This window comes from Numenius arquata, chromosome 10 (genome assembly GCF_964106895.1).
Source record: "Numenius arquata chromosome 10, bNumArq3.hap1.1, whole genome shotgun sequence".
Classification (NCBI taxonomy): domain Eukaryota; kingdom Metazoa; phylum Chordata; class Aves; order Charadriiformes; family Scolopacidae; genus Numenius; species Numenius arquata.
Window position 1 is genome coordinate 21,074,066 of NC_133585.1, and position 17,121 is coordinate 21,091,186.

Consider the following 17,121-nt stretch of genomic DNA (forward strand, 5'->3'; position numbering starts at 1 on the left):
GTTAAGTATCTAACTGAACTATTAGATGTTTTGTGTTCAACAGAACTGTTTAACCTATTCCTGGGTCTGTGCTGCTGGAGGCATTTCAAGCGTTGCAGTGAGGTCCTCGTTTCGCATCCTTTCCCACATGGATGCATTTTGTTCTATCCACCTCAAAGTTTGCTTGTGACAGTGTGGTGTTGTCTCTGCACGGCATTGTGGTGAGGTGCAATGCTTTCCCACGCATGACATCGTGTTTCTTAAAGAAAGGCAAGACTCTTTCCTCTTTCCCCCTTGAAGGAACACAACAGCTTTGGTAGGCTCTTTGTCGCTAGCAGACCCTGAATGAGGGCCCTGCACATGTCAAAATGTCACAATACATCACCATGTACCCCTCAACCCTGCAACCTGTGGATCACCGACAGATGCAGTTGAACAAAGAAGCTGATGAATGCAAGGTGAATTCTTGCATAAGCCCTTTGCAAATTCTTGAAGGCTGGAAGAGAAGGATTTGCTTGCAAGATGCAGAGACTAAGTGTCTCAGATTAGCCAAAGAAACCTGGGCACGTGAGAGCTGCCTGTTCTTTGCTTTAAGGAAAGCAGGAATATGCAAAATCCAGGAAATCTAGAGAGTGTTGGGGCTTGATGATGCGGTGCTGAGGTGTACAGGTGTCTGGAGAAACAGAGGTTCTGTAGACAGATACACATGCTTGCTGAAGGGCTAGAAGACTGTTGGGGTGATGAGGTTCAGAAGGTGAATATGGTTAGATAGAGAGGGGGCAAATGTAGAGAGGGAAGTGATTGCAGGTTCTGTGAAGACTTTTAAAAGGGAAAGAATAAATATGTGAAAACATGAGCAATTACTTAACTGCCTCCTTTCCCTTACGGCCAACAAGCTGAGAAAGCAATCAAAGTATAATCAAAACAAGTAATCACACCTAATTATGCTCTTATTGCTTATTAAGAAGTGGTGAGAGGGATTTTTAAAGGTAAGATTCCCCCCCAGAATATTAGGAGGGAAAATCACAGAGTGGAGGAGTGAAAGAGTACTTGAGGATTGATAGACATGTCAGATATGGAAAAGCTTGGAGAGTAGAGGGGCATGAGAGAAGATAGAATCATAGAATTGTCTAGGTTGGAAGGGACCTTTCAGATCATCTAGTCCAACCATCAACCGAACTCTGATAAAAACCATCACTAAAGCATGTCTCTAAGCACTAGGTCAACCCGTCTTTTAAATCCCTCCAGGGATGGGGCCTCAACCCCTTCCCTGGGCAGCCCATTCCAAGGCTTCAGAACCCTTTCCGTGTCAACATTTTTCCTACTATCCAATCTGAACCTCCCCTGGTGCAACTTGAGGCCATTTCCTCTTGTCCCGTCGCCTGGGACTTGGGAGAAGAGACCGACCCCCCCTGGCTACAGCCTCCTTTCAGGGAGTTGGAGAGAGCGAGAAGGTCTCCCCTCAGCCTCCTTTTCTCCAGGCTGAACACCCCCAGCTCCCTCAGCCTCTGCTCGTGAGACTTGTTCTCCAGACGCCTCACCAGCTCCGTTGCCCTTCTCTGGACCCGCTCCAGCCCCTCAATGTCTTTTTTGTGGGAAGGGGCCCAAAACTGGACACAGCCCTCGAGGTGAGGCCTCACCAGTGCCCAGTACAGGGGGACCATCACCTCCCAAAGATGGAGCTGAACTGAACGTTTGGAAGAGGCTATGTAGGAGTGGTGACGAAAAGCGAGTTCCATGTGCAAAACTAGCACCTGAGAGAGTGAAGGAGGTGAAGGAAGACAAGACCAGACTTCTTTGGTTCTTTGGTTTAGGATTGCTGTTAGATGGGAGCAGAGGGAAACTGAAGGGCAGGCCTGGCGAGCGTAGGCAAAAGTAACACTGTGCAGGGCTTGAAATACAGGATGGGTAATTAACAGCATGTATGTGGTTAAAATAATGGAGGTCTTGCATGTGACTTCATCAGCAGAGTCTCAAATTCAGCTGTCCAGACTGACAAGGTTTCCCAGCAAAACTGTGGTGAGGGATGAGAGTGGTCTAAACGTAACAGTTGTGTGATTCAATATATGAGGATATTTAATGTCTTGAAGCCTGCTCGTGGACTTGGCTTAGGGCTTAAATATGGTAACTGGTAGTGCCTCGAGTGACCTAGTAAACAAGGAGCTGATAAACATGAAATTTGCTATTTACTGTACTTTTCTAGAGAAGAAAACTCAATTCTTTATTTTTAATGTTAATTTTTTAACTTAATTTTGATGAGGAATGCTGGGGAGTCTAGCCTCTCTGGAGGGTTAAGAAATGGATTCTCTCCTGTTGTCAGCTGTGGCTGGAGTGTAAAAACCACAGTTGGAGTGTCACCGGTTTATTGGAGGTTAATAGCAGGTAGGCACTGGGAGAGAAGAGCTATCTGAGATGTATTGAGAAATGAGGAGAAGCAGGTTCTGAGTATCCCAAGGGTGTGAAGGAAGGCAGGCTGAACCGAGTCCTTCATCTGTACAATTAACAGCATGCACATCAGCTTTTGGAGGGCTTTGTAATGCTGTCTTCCTGCTGCTACCAGCAGCTGCTGAGAAATGTCCTGGGCAGACGCGTGTGTAGCTGAGTGTCCTGCTCAGCAGTACAGAAGGGGATGGAGTTACTCCCAACAAGCAGCAACAGTGGAGGGCTTTGGTTTTACTGTCTGTGATGGGAACAGAACTTGTAGTGCAAGGCAAGCTGTTGGGCTGTGCTGTCTCCACAGGGATCTATCTAGGAACAGGATGGCTGGGAGCAGCGTTAGAAATGGGACTGCACAGAACTCCCAAGGACTCCTCTTGGTGGGTTTCTTTTATCGAGATTTGTTGTAAGTAGGAATTACAGGTAGTTTAAGAGCAAACTGCTTTAGTGTGTTCAGTGGAAGATTTGTCTTTACAGAGACACAAATTATAACAGAAAACACCTCTCGACCTTCTAAACTTTATTTAGTTTTACTTAGTCTATAACTTGGAGTGCGGCCATACAATGGCTCTTGATATCAACTGGGCTTCATCAGCCTTACCATCTGCAAACTACCATGACTTCAAAAGCTAGGACTATTTTTAAAGCTTCTGGCCCAGAAATGTGTAATAATGCAATCGTCAACTTGACGTTGAAGCAGCTGAATGTAATGCCTGCTGAGTGTGTGTGCACGTGTCTGTATATGTGTATGCATGTTAGTTCCGAAATGTCATTGCGTTGAACTATTTTAACAGAGCTAATAAAAACCCCTGTAATTACTCCAGGATGTGTTTAACACAACTTTTGATGTGTGATGACTAACAGGCAAGTAGAAGCAATCATTTTCTAGAAAAGGTAGACTTTGCTTTGACAAGTTTGGTGTATTTATTTTACAAAATTTAAATGAAAATTCAGAGAAGAGAAGCTGCAGCATATAAATTCTACTTGAGAAAATGTAGTTTTCTTTAAAGACATAAATTAGCGTAGTTTTGGACATTTCCATTGCCGTAATGCAAGTCAGTTTTTAAGCCTTAAGATACTGAGGCAATTACTGGTTTCCTACGAAGAGCACTCAGAGAGACTCTTGACAGAATAGTTCCTGGCGTTGGGAAGAGACTGGTGGCTGTGGTGGTGTCTGCCTGGTCTAGCAGGAAGCAGAGATGAGGAAGTTAAGGACAGAGCTGGGTAGGTTTGGATGTTTCGACTTTATAACGTGAGTATTTAAAGATAGGGTCATCTTTAAAGAATCAGTCATCTTGAGAAAGATGAACAGATACCTAGACCCAGAAATTCAGTTCCTCTAATGGTGCTAAGAGTGAACCATTTTAACTGGCTTATCTTTTTTTTTGGAGAAAGCTGAGGGGGGGATCTGGTCAATGCCTATAAAGGGTGGGTGTCAGGAGGATGGGGCCAGTCTTTTTTCAGTGGTGCCCAGGGACAGGACAAGAGGAAATGGGCACAAACTGGAACATAAGAAGTTCCATGTAAACATGAGGAGGAACTTCTTTCCTGTGAGGGTGGCAGAGCCCTGGAAGAGGCTGCCCAGAGAGGTGGTGGAGTCGTCTTCTCTGGAGACATTCCCAATCCGCCTGGACACGTTCCTGTGGGACCTGCTGTGGGTGGACCTGCTTTGGCAGGGGGTTGGACTAGATGATCTCCAGAGGTCCCTTCCAACCCCATGTGATTCTGTAGTGGCATAGTACAACTGCTTGTATGCTCCTGACAAGGGCTCGGTATGTGTGTGGCAGTAGCTGCAGCTGGAGACTGAAGGTCCTTTTTGAAGCTGGGCAGCGGTGTGTCCCTCCTGCCCCCTGGCCCGTGGTGGGGCAGTGAGCTGGCTGCCTTCCAGCTTCTCTGCTGTTTTTGCTGTTTGCTGCCATTGGTGATCGCAGCTCTCCTGGCCAAAGCCCAACTTCTTCACCTGAGGGTGGGCAGTTTGATTGATTCAGCTTCCCAGCAGCACAAGCCAAGAGTTGTGTGTCTCACCATGTTTTCTCTTCCTCCTCGCAATGTGTGCGTTTCACCTCTCTGAAAAATCTTTTAGCTCGTTGAGAACTTGGGTGGGAGCTGGGAAAAACGCGAACTTTCGAAGTATTTGAGATTTCAAAAATCCAGCATTCTTTCCACTGCAGTGATACCAAGATGTTCCTTAGTTTCCGCTTGAAGAAAACCTCTGATTCAGTCCTCTGTATTAAGGAAGCCAAATGAATGATCCTTGGAGAGAAACGGCTCTGGCAAGGGAGAAATGGAGAGGTTTCTGGGATATCATCCAGTGCTTGTCTTGCAGTAAAAGCAATGAAACCGGTCTTCTACTTTGTACTTTTTATATCGAAATATATTTTCATTATTAACCAGCAAAATAGCCTGTACTTTAATGTATAATTTAAGCTTTGTGTGCATATTTTGTAAAGACAAAGGCTGTTGAAGAACTAACTTAAATACTTCTGGCTAATGCAGATTATATTTCATTTAATGTTTTTATATTAAGCAGTTAATATGACTTTTTAAATGAAGTCTTCTGGCACTGATTTTAAGGGGGTTTAGGATATCTTTCCTCTTTCTAAAGCCACTCTCTGCAAAGTAGGAGTTTGATGTGTACAGGGTGATGCAGCCTAAACTTGCAAACTTTTGATTAAGCACTTGAAGCCTTTGGTGGGAATGATGTTTTATAGGTCCATGCAGAAGGGTTGGGAAATTGAATATCCATATACTGCATTAAAAAATGGGATTAGTAGGCAGGAATGAATTGCCTACCCTGTTTAACCACCCATGATTAAGAGGTGGTAATACTATTAATCCACCTAATAGCTGGGAATACGTTTTAAAAACACAGAAAATAAATCAAACGGTCACAACTAGTGATGGAAGCAGGAAACAAAAGTCCCCCTCCATCCCTACCTCAGTTATTCTATAACAGCTTTTTTTCTATTTTTAGTTGTATAGTTGACATTTCTCCGTGCAAGCCGACATATACTTAGCAATCTTCTCTCTCTCCTGTGGAAAATAGAGGTATTCTACATCAAGTGTTAATACAGTGCGTTTATAGTATGTTCTTCTGCCAGGGGGATTGGAAAAGTGCTCTCAAGATGTCACCTGCTGTGAATCAGGCCATATGCACCTTGGCTACAATTGCTATATAGAGAGAAAATAAAGAACTTTATTATTGATGGAGTGTAGGAAAATACCAGTTACTTAGGTTTGGGATACAAAGTATTGAAATAAACTCGGGAATTTCTGCTCTACTTTGGCTTTGAAATACCTTGCTGTGGCGGTGGTTGTGCAGCTCATGGAATTGTGGTCATTTCTGTAAGAAAGGCACAGAAATGGATAGGTCTGAAGAGTCAGGCAAGGCAGTAATTAAAACCTGAGAAGAATATGGGCACGGAGGAATGTATGAATTATTTGAACATAGATACAGAGAATATGTTGAGGAATTTTAACTTGCAGATGAAAATATTTTCAGATCATATAAACTGCCATCAGATTTTTTTTTTAAGCTTTCTAAAAATGCTCTCTCCAAGTCAGGCTGAAAACTCAGGACCTTGGTAAGCACAGACCAGGAGAAGAGCCACAAACGCAGCATCAATGCTACTCTATTTTTAATATGTTTATTTACGTGGAATAGATCTGTAAGAATGGATGTAGCAGCTGTGAAAAAGGAATGGAGTTGTGAGCATGTTTGATCTTAAAACTTGATCTTAAAAATCTTCATCTTACTGAAAGATTTTATCCAAGTAGAGGAGAGTAACAAAATCCATACCAATTGTGCTAATTCTATAGTATGAAAGCCCTATAGCTAATATAGCAGGGGTTGAGTAAATCCAAGAGTCCATAGGCTGAAATACTTACATATGAAGTTCTCAAGCAGTGTGAGTGAAAAAAACACCCTGTAGTAGTGTTGTGGTTTTTTTGAATGTCCAAAATTGGAGAAAGGGTTGTATTTGCGCTGCAAATTACTCACTATGACCCCACTTCAGCCAAATATTTGCTGGTTCTTAAATTGTTCTTCAGGAAAGCATTTAAACAGGTATTTACCTTCAGTAAATGGAGTTATTCATGCTTACTGCTGAATTAGAGCCATAAATAGCTTACAGGGCTTTAATTCAAAGGTAAAATCTTCTGTTGGCTCTTCACTTGGTCATAAGTAGGCGCTGTGAGATGGGCTCAGCACCCTTCTTGGGAGTGCAGCCCTTGGGCATGGGAGTTCGTGGGCTGACGTTCAGCCTTCCCTTATGCCCTGAACCAGCTTGAGTGGTCCCTGAGCTCCTCAGCTGGAAATACTTATTATTTTTTTTTTCTGGTTAAGCCCGAAGTGAGGGTGTTTTCCAGCACTGTAGCTTTGCTGTGCTTCAGATGTGCTTCACCAGCGATTCAGCCTCAGGAGCCAGCAAATTAGAAGTGAAAACCCTCCGAGATACTTAGTGTGGCTGTTATGTCCCAGAACTGACTTCTGCTATGTGTGTCCCAGTCTGCTTGCTGGTGTAAGTGTAAGTCACCTTTGGTTTGGGTGGCACTAGGAAGAGCTAAGAGTGTCAACAGGCAGGCGCTCTCCTGTGCCTGGCTGGGTTAGGACAGATGTTAAGCCAGATGTAACCGCCTACCATATGAAGTGACATTAGTTAAGAATGACATCAAGACAAACTAGAGGTTTGGGGGGTTTTTTTGTCTGTTTGTGTGTTTAAATAATATTTTAGAAGTGGTGTTTGGTTTTTTTTTTTTTCTTATGGTGACAGTTCAACATAATTGTTTCAGCAACAACAATAAAACATTTGGGACATGTAGTTTAATGGACTGTAGTTTTTACCATGCCAGGAACACTGTCAGACTGTAAAGCAAATTCATCTCCTTTTTGGCTTCTGTAAGAGGCTTTTTTTTTCCTGTTTCTACTGACACTTCTGATTCATTATGGCACCAGTTCTCTCAAAAATAAGCATTTGCACTTCAGAGACTGCCTGGTTTTGCGTCTTCAATCTTTAAAAGAGCTCATCTGATCAGTAGTAACACAGATGAGCCTCATAATAAAACTATCCACTATAATTTTGCCTGTGTTTAAACAATTCAGTACCTTATACTTTTAAAAACAGTTTATTATATGCTTAGGTATTTTATCACAATTTTAATCTATAAAGAGCAGCACCACTAAGCAAAATGTGTAACTTCTGATACTTGAAGGAGTTCTGGCTGGTTGTGTAAATTCATAGCATACATATAAATGGGAATTTAATTGTTTTCTTCTATGGTGTATTATTCATCCAACCATTGCGGTTTCAGAGGAGCTATTGTTTTTGACATACATATTAAATGGCAAATATTTGTTTACATGTCTACTGAGTTAATATGTACTTAATAATTTCTTAAGTATGCACTTCGTACTCTTAAAATGGATTTGAAGCCCTGATGGAGTGTTTGCCTCAACGTTGTTTTCAGATTTGCTGTTAATGGTAAGAAAACACTGAAGTTCTCGCTGTGTGACTGCTAATGTGGTATGGCACTGCTATATTCCCTCTTTCATACAAAATCGGGTGTGTGTATAGGTCAGAAGAAGCCAAGAGCCTCTGGCTTGCTGCAAACCCGGTCCGAAGTCCAACCATGCACGGCTCTTTATTTTGATTGAGTTCATATTTCCCCCCTCAGCTTCAAAGGAATGCAACACTTTCGGTACTGTAATAACACCTGATCTCAAAGTAAATAAGTATTTAAGGTTGCTGTAATATCATTGGGCCATAAATATATTCAAGGTGATTGGATGTGGTAACTCGTATTTGATATTTTGGGGATTTTTTTATTCACTTCAACAAATTTTAAGAGGGGATAAAGTGCCTTGTCTATAGATGTCTTGATGACTAGTTGGCGTTTTGGCTCATCAGTAGCTATGCTGGTGAGAGGGGAAGAAAAAAAAAAGCCAGAGCTGAGACTAGGAGACGTGAATGCTCCTTGGAATGGGATTAGGCGAGTTTGCTGCCGTCGAGCTGTAAACATCTCCAGTGCTCGGCTCCTGTTGCTGCTCCTCTGGGAAAATCCATGTGTATTTTTGTTTCTCGATACAGCTGTACAGCCAAAGAGGGAATGCTCCAGAAAGAACAATACTGAAACTTTTTTTTCTTCTTTTAAATGCAGACATGGCAGAAAGTTAAAAGGAATTAAAGTTTAGGGGAATTTATTTTTCACTTCAAGTTTTTTTTGTGCTTTGAGTGCATAACATCTAGTTGCCCATGGTAACATCAAAGTTTACAATTCTGCTGCAGCAATGTTAGAATATTTTCCAGGAAAATACTGAGTCTTGTAGACGTATTGGATGTTCTTACTTTACAGACCTTCCATCTAGCATCAATTCATAATTGTCCTTTGCCCTGACAGACTGCATCTAGAGTTCAACACTGTATTTCTTACAGATTGTCTACCTTTGGGGACTTTGTAGCAGCTTGTGGTTTGTTTTGAGCTATTTCTGAGTTAGCAGAATCTGTTTAATTAAGAATATTCTTGGTTTCTACACTTTGTAATATTTTTTTCTAGTACAAATTGGAGGAGAAGGGGCAATTTTTATTCTGTTGTATTACAGTTGCATATAGAGATGCCTATTCTTAGAGCAGCAGTGTTGCTATCCTCGTGGTTTACTTGACATTTCATCAAAATCAAAAATAAATCTGCCAAGAGTCTGTCCTAAAACCTTGCCAGAGTAGGCTCAACTCAAGTATGTCAGCTGAGCTCTGAATAACTTTCTAAAATAGAACATTGTGATTGGAAATCTGGATTCTTTTTTTTTTTCTAAGGTTGTAAAGAGAAATATCAGAGGGCTCTGAAGTGTGTGTGGTCTTTCTTAGACTGATCTAAAGAAACTAAGGTAGTCTCCTGAACCACTTCCTTCTGTTTTTGAGGTATTAAGAGTTTGGAAGCACTTGACAGCAAATGCCACCTCATGTAATAGCACCGTCTGCTTAAATTTCAAGAAGCATCAGAGGCCAATTCTTTTAGGATCTCCTCTTAATGTGGGTGGAAAAACTGGTGAAATACTGAGAAGTTCACATCCTTGGAAGTTCCTAGGAAGTCAAAGTCTAATGACGACATTCGATTCATTTGCATCCATTTGGGCAATGTGGCTCAGCCTTTATTTAAAAGTAGTTGTCCTGGGTTGAGAGACACAGGACTAACTTTTCTTCTAATGCTGGGGAAAATTACACTTTTAGAAGACTCTAGTGTCTGAATTTGTGAAAATATTTACTTTATAGCCAGCCAGGCTCTGTGGGATTCAAGGTTAGTGTTTTCGAGCCTTGCCAGGGGCAGGGACGAGGAGGAGCAAGGCCTGGGCATTTGACCCAGGCTGGCCAACAGGATTATTTCATACCATGAACGTCACATCCACTATAAATTAGAAAAGTTTTCTGTGTAGCTGGCTCTCCCTGATGGCAGTGGCCCAGACAAGTCCTTGCCCTGGTGCTGGAGCCCTGAGCCCTTCCCTTCCTCCTGAAGCCATTGCGCTCCCAGTGTCCGCCATTTGCTGTCCGTGCTGGGAGTGCACAGCTTCTGCTGATGGAATTGGCTGAGTAGAATTCCTGTATATCTTATATCAGTATCGGCATTAATACCGCTTCTTTAGTATTATTGTTAATTATTTAGTCTTAGTCTATTAAATCTATTTGTATTTCAACCCTTGTGTTTCTTTGTGTTCCCCGATTCCCCTTTCCGGGTGGGGAGGGCTCATCGGGTGATAGAATAATTGTCTAACGACAATAGATTGTTATGGGTTCTCTCAAACCATAACAGTAGTCAACTAGAATATATTACGGAAATAATTTCTGTTCTTTCAAGGTGCCAGTGCAAAATCCAGAATGACTTCTGAATTGACTAAGTAGAAATGTAGATGATAGTAATCAAATTAGCATTTTGGTAAGTAGAAGGGAGGAAAAAGCCACTTTTGAGCAACAGTGGCAAACTGATGGCTCCCTCAAGGAAGGGATTTATTTATTTTTCCTCAAGAAAGAACTAGCTTTTCTCTAGCTCTTTTTCTCTACGGGTAACATACATGTCAAGTTGTTGGTAACATACTTGATGAGCTTGAAGCTTCCTTTTCATGCTGTGTAGAAAGTTTTTAAATATTTTTTTCTTATGGATAGCGGGATCTTTGCTAACAATTCTGGTCTCCTTGTGTATAGAAATAATAGACCCTTTAGGAAGGGTCTGAAATTGTCATTTGAACACTCTCTGCTGGAGTTAGTGCAGAAACTGTTGTAGAAGTGCCAGTGGATGAGGAGGAGAGGGGAGGAAGGTGGGTGCTTTTGGATGGTTCATAGATGCTATTGCATGACTTGAATTCATTAATTCATGTAACCTTGAGTCTGTTTTGTCAAGAGTGACGTTTGTCTAGCTGAAATAAAAATGAGCAGTTCCACAAGGTTTGCACTGCTGCTTCAATTAGACGCAAGCTGCTTCCTTGTTTTGATGTATAACATTTAAGTTCTTCCTGAAATTGCCACCTACTGCAACTGGCTGCCTGCAGTGACCCCTGCTAACGAACAGGGTGGGAAAAGTCCTACTTGAATGAAGCTGGAAGTTGGAAAAGCATCTCTTCATCTTTAACCTTGGAATGAGAAGTGGAGCAGTGTGTGTCGTGTAGGATTTTAAACAGTTTTATTGCTTCCCCCACCCCTGTTTATTTGGTGGCACTGTTTGGAATAGCGAATGTTAGTATTAAAATCTACTGGAAGGCAAAAAGTCAACTGTGATCCATGTCTTTGAAAAGAAAAAAGGACCTCTGCTTGCTGTGTAAGGGAGCCTCATAGATCCCACCTGTGTGAGTTGCCCTGGGAAGCAGGATAAATATATAGAGTGTCAACCACCTAGAAATTTCAAATATTTAAGTAAATGTGGGCCACTCAATCTGGTTTATTCAATTCCCCTGCTTGCTTTCCTTAGCCATTTGAAAACAGTAATTTTTCCTCCAAAACTCTTAATGCGTACTCATTTTGGTCTCTTCTCTTCGCTCTTCTCTCTTCCCTTCCCTTTCCTTCCTGTCCCTTCCCTTTCCTTCCTGTCCCTTCCCTTTCCTTCCTTTCCCTTCCCTTTCCTTCCTTTCCCTTCCCTTTCCCCTTTCCCTTCCCTTTCCCTCTCCTCCCCTCCCTTTCCCTCTCCTCCCCTCCCTTTCCCTCTCCTCCCCTCCCTTTCCCTCTCCTCCCCTCCCTTTCCCTCTCCTCCCCTCCCTTTCCCTCTCCTCCCCTCCCTTTCCCTCTCCTCCCCTCCCTTTCCCTCTCCTCCCCTCCCCTGTTTTTTCTTTAACTGAAAGGAATGGTTTGTATCATAGCAGTTTCCTTCATATTAACCAAAATATTTTGCAAGGTGATATCATTTGGAATAAATTCAGGTCTTTGAGAAAGGTCTCGGCTTGTCCAATACTTAATGAAACTACCACCTATTCCTGTCCATGGAAACCCTGCTTCCTTGTGGCTCGGATAACTCGAGAGTAACCTGAAAGGACATTTAAACTGATATTTTCTTTGTGTGAGTTGTGTGAATTAGATGCTGTCCGTACGTTTGTGTCTTCTATAAGCTGGGTTTGTGGAAGGAAAATGCTAGCACATCTTGAACAATGTCGCGCTGATGGGGGATCAGATGGTGTTAATGCTGAGGCTGTTAAGTGGGGCTAATAGTCTGTCGGTTTGACTTGGAATGAAATACAGCAGTTTTCTAACCAGGATAGAAAGTTATAAACAAAGTGGCAATGAAATCCCAGTCAAGTGCTTTGCTTGGGAAAATTGACAGCACTTAAACCCTTTTTATACAACAGCTTGTTTTTACACTGCTGTAAGTCTCCATTTCATGCTTCTGTTGCTAGGAAGTCCATTGTGTTTGTCACAATGTTTTTAAATGTGAAGGAATATTTTTGAGTAATTCCATTCTGTGCTACAGAAATATGCTAATTCTCTTTATTGGAGCAATAAAACAGAGCTTTAGATAACTTTCTAATGTTACTCACTCTAAATATGCTCTGGATTTCATCCAGACCTGTCTTGGCCAGTTTATTCTCATGGGCTTTTTGGTGCATGTGGGGTTTTTTATTTGTTTTTCCTCCTTTGCTGGGCATGAACCAACAGCCTGTTTCATTAAGAAGGCTATCAGTGGAGTTCACTCATGTTTTTCCTGGGAGAGGTTCTTCTGGGCGATGTCTTTGAAACCGGGTCCCTGCTGACTTTCGCAGCTGAACACTACTTTTAATAAGTGGAATTTCTCTGATACAGTCACTCCTGCAAAGTGCTTTAAAGCTTAAGGCTAAAGCAGGAAAATAAATAGATACTTTGTTTTATGGAAATTAGACCTGATTTAAGCAAGAAACTTGCATTTTCTTTGCTTGGAGGCCTCTGCATACGTCCTTCTCAAGTTAATGAGTCCATACGTATGTATTGATGCTAATGGGATTAATCTAGCTTGTTTGAACAGAAGCAATGTTGCACTCTTATAGACTATATATGCCATATGTAGTCCCACAGTTACCTGTGAAATAGTTTGTAATCGCTCGCCTTTGTGTAGGTTGCTTGACTAATGCGCGTATCAAATCTTTCTTTTCCAGATCTGCCTCGAGTGAAGTTTGACAAAAAATGTTACAGCGGTTTTGTCTCTGGAAATGGTTAGCTCTAGGAACTGCAGTTGCTACGATCTTAGCAGGCAGTTCGGCCCAGAATGATGAAGGTAAGGCTTTAGCCGTGGGGGTGTAGCTGTGGGAGGAGTGGGATGATTCTGTGATTTCATTTTATTCCCCCCGTCATCCCCCACCCCCAGAATTATAACTTGAAAAAGTTTGATACTTGGTAGGATACTTGGTAGGATACTTGGTAGGATACTTGGTAGGATACTTGGTAGGATACTTGGTAGGATACTTGGTAGGATACTTGGTAGGAAAGGGAGGTTGCAATAAAGAAAGATCTGGGTATTTTTCATGATTTTGAGCTTCTGCCGATGACTGTATTTTACAAGTTCTTGATTCACCAGGGAAGATAAAATCTTAAGTTACGATTATTCAGTATTGGACTCCAGCATTAAAATTTGTTTCTTCTTATTCATTGAACTTTACCTTGCCTTATTTGTAAATGGACAGTTACAGCACTCGTAACAGGAGTTTGAGAGAGAATTGTATACATATCTGACCAAAGACCTGAGCAAAGATCCACAATGAGGGTCTTCTAGAGCAAAAAGATGACAGAAATCCTGAAACATGGCACCAGTATCTCATGTTCATCCTCACAGCATGTTTGTTGAATTTAAGAGATACCAGAAATGCATTCTACCAATTATCTAGAGTAATAAAAAATTACAGACTTAGATAACTGATTATGATTTATTCTTTTGAACAATTCATAAAAGTTGAAGAGCTGAGTTTGACAGACTTCTTCTTAAATACTCTTAAGAATAATGAGGGGAATAAGTAAAAACTGAGTACAGTTTGAGAATGTCTGTAATGAAGTTGCTTATTATAAGCGGCACTTACACCTTCTACATAGGTAAGCTGTAATAGTGGATGTAATTATGACTTACTCTTGCAGCTGGATTTTCTTTTAGAAAACTCTATTTTGGCAGTTATGAAGTACAGTAGTTTTGCTTTCATGAGAAGTCTTTGCTCCTACTTGAATTTTACTAGGTTTTTTGGTACCAAGTAGAAATTTTATTTTTCTTGCTCTATTAGTTGCTCTCCAAATGTCCTTTTATTCCCTTCCGTCCCCCAGCTCAACCCTCCATTGTATTTGATGTCTGTAATATACAAGAAAACTAATTTCATCTTACCCGTTTTTATACACTGTCATTATAGCTGTCATTCTTGACGCTGAAGTGAGGTGCACGAGCTGCTCATATTTCAGACACTTGATCTATGCTTGGATACAATTAGCTTGCTTTTTAATCATTTATTATAGCAGAGGAGTGGGGCCATTAGGCTTTGCAACGTTGGACTTGCAACTGCTGTCAAACGGTCTCTGAGCAGCAAAATGCTGGATTTGAGGGAGGGGAGGCTGGATGGCAGCGGGATGTCCCCCGGCGTGTTCAGCAGCACGGGAGGAGGTGGATGCTGGAGAGCAGTGGGAATAAGAAGGGAGGGGAGGGAAGCAGGATGATACGACTGAACTTGGCTGTATTCCTTCTGGGGTTGTGAAAAGAGGTAGGCTGAAAATATAAAGCAATACTTCTTGCTGTGATCTTGTTTGTACTCATGCAGGCAACATCATAACATTCATCCAAAAAAAGACATCTTTGATCAAAAATAACATTATGAAGTTCAGTTGAATACTGATTTCTAGTTATACGTGGAGGATGCTCAAGTGTGCAAAACACATGGCGCAGATGACCCAGGAGGTACAGTAGTAGACAGCTTGATGTTTCAAAATAGGAAAACAGATTTCTCAGGCTTCAGTTTTTGTTCCTTTCTACTTCTTATATGACAGACTTCCATGTTAATTAATGTCCCTATCTCAAAAAGTATGCAGAGCGTACCTTTTTGTTACAGGTGATTTGAGGAAGGGAAAGGTGCTTGGCCAGAGTTGTATGTAAAGCTATCATCCGTTAATGGGTAGCGGGACTGAAGATGTACAGCAACTTCCTTACTTACAAAGGCCCTAGACATGTAGTTAATGAGCTGTTGTGCATAAAACTCTGTTTTGCCTGATGAGGTCATGTAGTAAGAGAGAATGTGTGCAATTCCTTGATTTCTGTGTCAGGAGATATTGTGAACAGCAACGACACATAGCAATGGCAGCAGAAACTCCGCTAATTAGATTGCTTTTTTTTTTTTTTTTAAATTGCTTTGCACCATTTTGACTTCTTATTTGCTTCTTGTATTGAATGTTTGCAATAATTCTATGAAAACTTGCCAATAAAACTTGTGTCACTAGGCAATGGCGAAGACCTGAAAATACAGGATAGTTTAAAGTCAGGTCTAAACTCTGTGGATGACTTAGCGATATATCTGCTCCAAACATCCACAACTTTGGAGAGTATTTAGCCAGTGTCAGGGGTTTACAGACTTCGTTTTAGTACATTAACTTGGTGTTCAAGGCCAGGCTGGATGGGGCTTTGAGCAACCTGGTCTGGTGGGAGGTGTCCCTGCCCATGGACGGTCTTTAAGGACCCTTCCAACTCTAACTGTTCTCTGATTCTTGAAACACTCTGTTTTCTATCTAAGCCAGAGTTTCAGATGAGTTTACAAGGAACCCTGCTAGTGTGGCCACATCATGATATTCCTCCTGGGTTTTTTTGTGGGGGTGGTTGTTGTCTGGGTCTTTTTTTTTTTTTTTTTTTTTTGTGCTGGCTCATGCAGTTTTATTTATTACAGAACCCAAACTTGTTTATATCTTTAATGATGATGTTCTCTTACATCGTCTGAACAGAGGAACTTTGCTTTTCAATGAATACAGATTTGGTGTGTACAGCCAAGAGTATTGTTACTTTACTGGGGGGAAAAGTTCCGAAATGCTGTTGCTTGAGGAATACGCAGCACCCTGATGCAAACCTCGAGCGTGAACTGATTTTTATTTTCCCCCATGTTCGGGAAAGGGTAAATTTAGCTAAAAGTGCTTCTAATATCTTCAAGGTACTTTGCATAAACTCCATAATGCTATGTAGAGAAAAAATTACATGGAAATTAATTTAAGCCAGGGTGGGGTACTGGTAATTCAACAAATGCCACCAGCTAATGAGGCAATGCTTATAAAAACAATTACTTTGAAATAGAGTTCTTGCAGCTAAATAGAAAACAATATTCTGTACTTATATCATTGCAGAGAAGTACTTTGGCGTGCCTGGGACTGATAGAGTTGTTCTAATTTGCAGGAACAAAATCTGTAATCTAACATATATAATCTGTTCTATGTTTATAACAGATGCATTCCTTTAGCAATTATGATTTAAAAACAGTAGTTATTTTAACAGCAGAACAATCATGAATACAAACAGGAAAAATCAATTAAGGCAGAAATTACAAGCTATTTCTTTGTATCTAGCACACAGATGATCAGTTTGCGTGGTTGTAGCTGTGCACATTGAGTTAGTTGCGTGCCCCTCTTACTGCCTTTCTCTCCATTAGCTCATACTTCCTCTATTTCAGAGGTTTTTGCTTGACCTCCTGAGTCATCAAATCTTCCCCAGCCACAGTAATTAATGATGTTACAAAGCAGTCTTTAAAAGTTTATCAAGGACTGCTTTGGAAATAGGCTGCTTTCTTCCTATGCTTATTAGAAAGCTTCCCCAGCATCTCATTTGTTCGTTTGGCTCTAAGCCACCGTCTTGAAGAAATAAGACAATTTATTCATGGCGAGCTGATAGCGCCTGCCTAATCTTTCGGTTCAGGTAATGTGTTTCTGTCGCTGGTGTTCCTGCCTCCCAGCTGAAGGAACATTTAGAGATCAGTAATTCCCACTTTTGTTTTTTCCTTGCTAAACTAGGCAAACATGTTTCTGTAGGCTGCCCTTGCACAGTAGATTCTCCTTCCCCTCATGATCTCGGTGGTCCTGCTGTCACCCTCTTTCAGCTAAATTCCTCTTGCACATGGTGTGTATTTTGTGTCCAGGTGACATCCTGACAGTTCTTTATGATGCCAGCTGTCTCTGTTGGAATTACTGTGCTCAGTGAAGTGTATTTCCTGCATCGGTGGCTGGCGGTTGTGCTGCAATGTAATACAGCTCTGTCGTCTTCTTT

At 41.4% G+C, this 17,121-nt stretch overlaps 1 protein-coding gene across 2 annotated transcripts in view; it reads left to right on the top strand.

The window, feature by feature from the left end:
* Positions 1-13,040: 13,040 nt before the first annotated feature.
* The window catches only part of PCDH15 (protocadherin related 15), a 383,455-nt gene continuing 379,374 nt past the window's right edge, over positions 13,041-17,121 (top strand). For both annotated transcript variants that reach the window (XM_074155034.1, XM_074155035.1), the window contains exon 1: positions 13,041-13,131. In XM_074155034.1, coding sequence (XP_074011135.1) covers positions 13,041-13,131 — 91 coding nt within the window. The remainder of the gene's footprint in view (positions 13,132-17,121) is intronic.